The sequence below is a fragment of the Echinops telfairi genome, unplaced genomic scaffold, assembly GCF_000313985.2.
Source record: "Echinops telfairi isolate 266 unplaced genomic scaffold, ASM31398v2 ScPeMD7_7469;HRSCAF=8507_1, whole genome shotgun sequence".
Classification (NCBI taxonomy): Eukaryota; Metazoa; Chordata; class Mammalia; order Afrosoricida; family Tenrecidae; genus Echinops; species Echinops telfairi.
In genome coordinates, this window is record NW_022111373.1 from 71,377,490 (window position 1) to 71,379,351 (window position 1,862).

At 34.5% G+C, this 1,862-nt stretch overlaps 1 protein-coding gene across 2 annotated transcripts in view; it reads right to left on the reverse strand.

The window, feature by feature from the left end:
• TENT2 (terminal nucleotidyltransferase 2) overlaps nucleotides 1–1,862 on the reverse strand; it is a 73,967-nt gene that overhangs the window by 56,362 nt on the left and 15,743 nt on the right. For both annotated transcript variants that reach the window (XM_013004929.2, XM_004703515.2), the window contains exons 2-3: nucleotides 708–881; nucleotides 452–541 (exon numbers count right to left, since the gene is read on the reverse strand). In XM_013004929.2, coding sequence (XP_012860383.1) covers nucleotides 452–541; nucleotides 708–844 — 227 coding nt within the window. In that variant the 5' untranslated portion in view covers nucleotides 845–881. The remainder of the gene's footprint in view (nucleotides 1–451; nucleotides 542–707; nucleotides 882–1,862) is intronic.

A 1,862-nucleotide genomic window follows, 5' to 3' on the forward strand; every position in this document is an offset into this window, starting at 1 on the left:
TATTGCCATATCTTATATTTTACAATACTTGAATTTCTTCTAGTCCAATAGGCTAAAATCTGTTGGCTCCTGACAACTATAGAAGAGTTCATGAATGGATATTTTTCACTGTACTATTTGTTATAATGGGATGTTAACTATTTCAGATAAGATGAAAATCATATAGTAAATGTTACTATAAAGAAACCTAAATGTTAAAAATCTCAAGTAAAAGGAAACTTCATCCCACCTAAAAACTTACATAATGACAAGAATAAATCAGCAGAAGGATCCTCAAAATTGGAAAATTATATGACAAATGTTTAAATGTATGCCTAGTAAGGCTGCACAGGTCTCAAAAAAGCAAAAACTAAAGCATAGGTCAATGCAATTGTAATACAACACAAAGTATTACAAAAGTTCTCGAAAATGCAAATTTTTCTTTTAAAATAATTAATCGAGAATTACTTACTTCCTTCCTCGGAATAATGGAGAGGCTGAGGTCTGTATTGGGCTGACATTTCCATATGTCAACTGCTGTAATGACACAGCTCTAGACAAGCTACCAAAAACAAGAAATAACATTTTAAAATAAATTCCAGAAAAATGAATTACACTATAAAAAAAGACATTAACATTTTTCTACCTTTAAATGTCTCATACAAAAAGGGTTTATGTCAAATAAGAAATGAAATCTACAAATGATGAATCAAAATTATCACACTTACTCTGCATTCTGAAAGTTGAACTGTGCATCTATAAGCGGCTGGTGTGAATATAGAGGTGGTGACAGGGCAAAGAAGTTACTGTGTGGTTGATGAGTTGGAGTAAAAGGAGGGCGACCCAAAATTGAGTTTGGGAACATGCTCTTGTTCACTAAAAGTGAACATGTATTCTTCTACCTAGAATAAAATAAAAATTTAAGCAGTATTAAGTTGCTATTGCTTAAGGATATAAACTCTGATGATTATCTGCTATTTAAAACAGTAACATCTTTTCCCTGGCTCAGAACAGAGCAGAGCTCCCTTTTAGCAACTTCATTAGTCAGTTCTGACGTAAATCAAAAAACTTTAAGTTTTCATTAGAGCCTGCTAAGTGCCAGTGTTTCGAACAGTAAATCCTAACACTGAACATCTCCATTCAAATGATATCAGCAAATTACATGCTACAATATGATATGTAGTACATATTTCTAAGGATAAGATGTAGCCCTACCTCCCAAAAAGCCAGTTTTAACTGTGCTTTGTTGTTGTGTGCTTTTTGGGGTACATGGTGAATTGGCTAATTAAGGGATGACCTTAATTTCCCAGGGTTGAATTGTATCACCTCCCTTCCCCCAAAAAATATGTTGTAAATCTTACTCCATTTGGTAAAGTTCTGTGTTATGCAAATAAGGCAGGGTTAGTAGGTCTTCAGTCGATAGCTTTTGAGAAATAAGATATAAACCAAGCTGACTAGGGAAAGAAAAGCCAGCAGATGAAGGAAAAGAGACACCCAACCACATGGTTTCCTGAAGAGAAATTCAGATCAAGGGCAGTCCTCCAGTGCTGAGAGAAAGCCTTTCCCTATAAAGCCGGACCTCTATGGGCATATTTCCAGCTTCCCAGTTTGTTATGGAAAAAAAAAAAAAAAGGCTGTTTGTTAAATCCATCTCCCTGTGGTAGTTCTGCTCCAGCAACACTAGCTAGCAAAGACACCAAGTGTTATCGATAGTTTTATTACTTCATTTACAATGTTACTTTCAACAAACAATCCTTGAACTAACGACAAGCTTTTCTTTCTTGTTGTGTTGTTTTTTATCATTTGTTTGTTGTCATTGCTTTGTTGTATATTGTTGCTTGGTTTTGCTCTGTCTTGTTTTTGTGCATGTTATTATCTCCGCA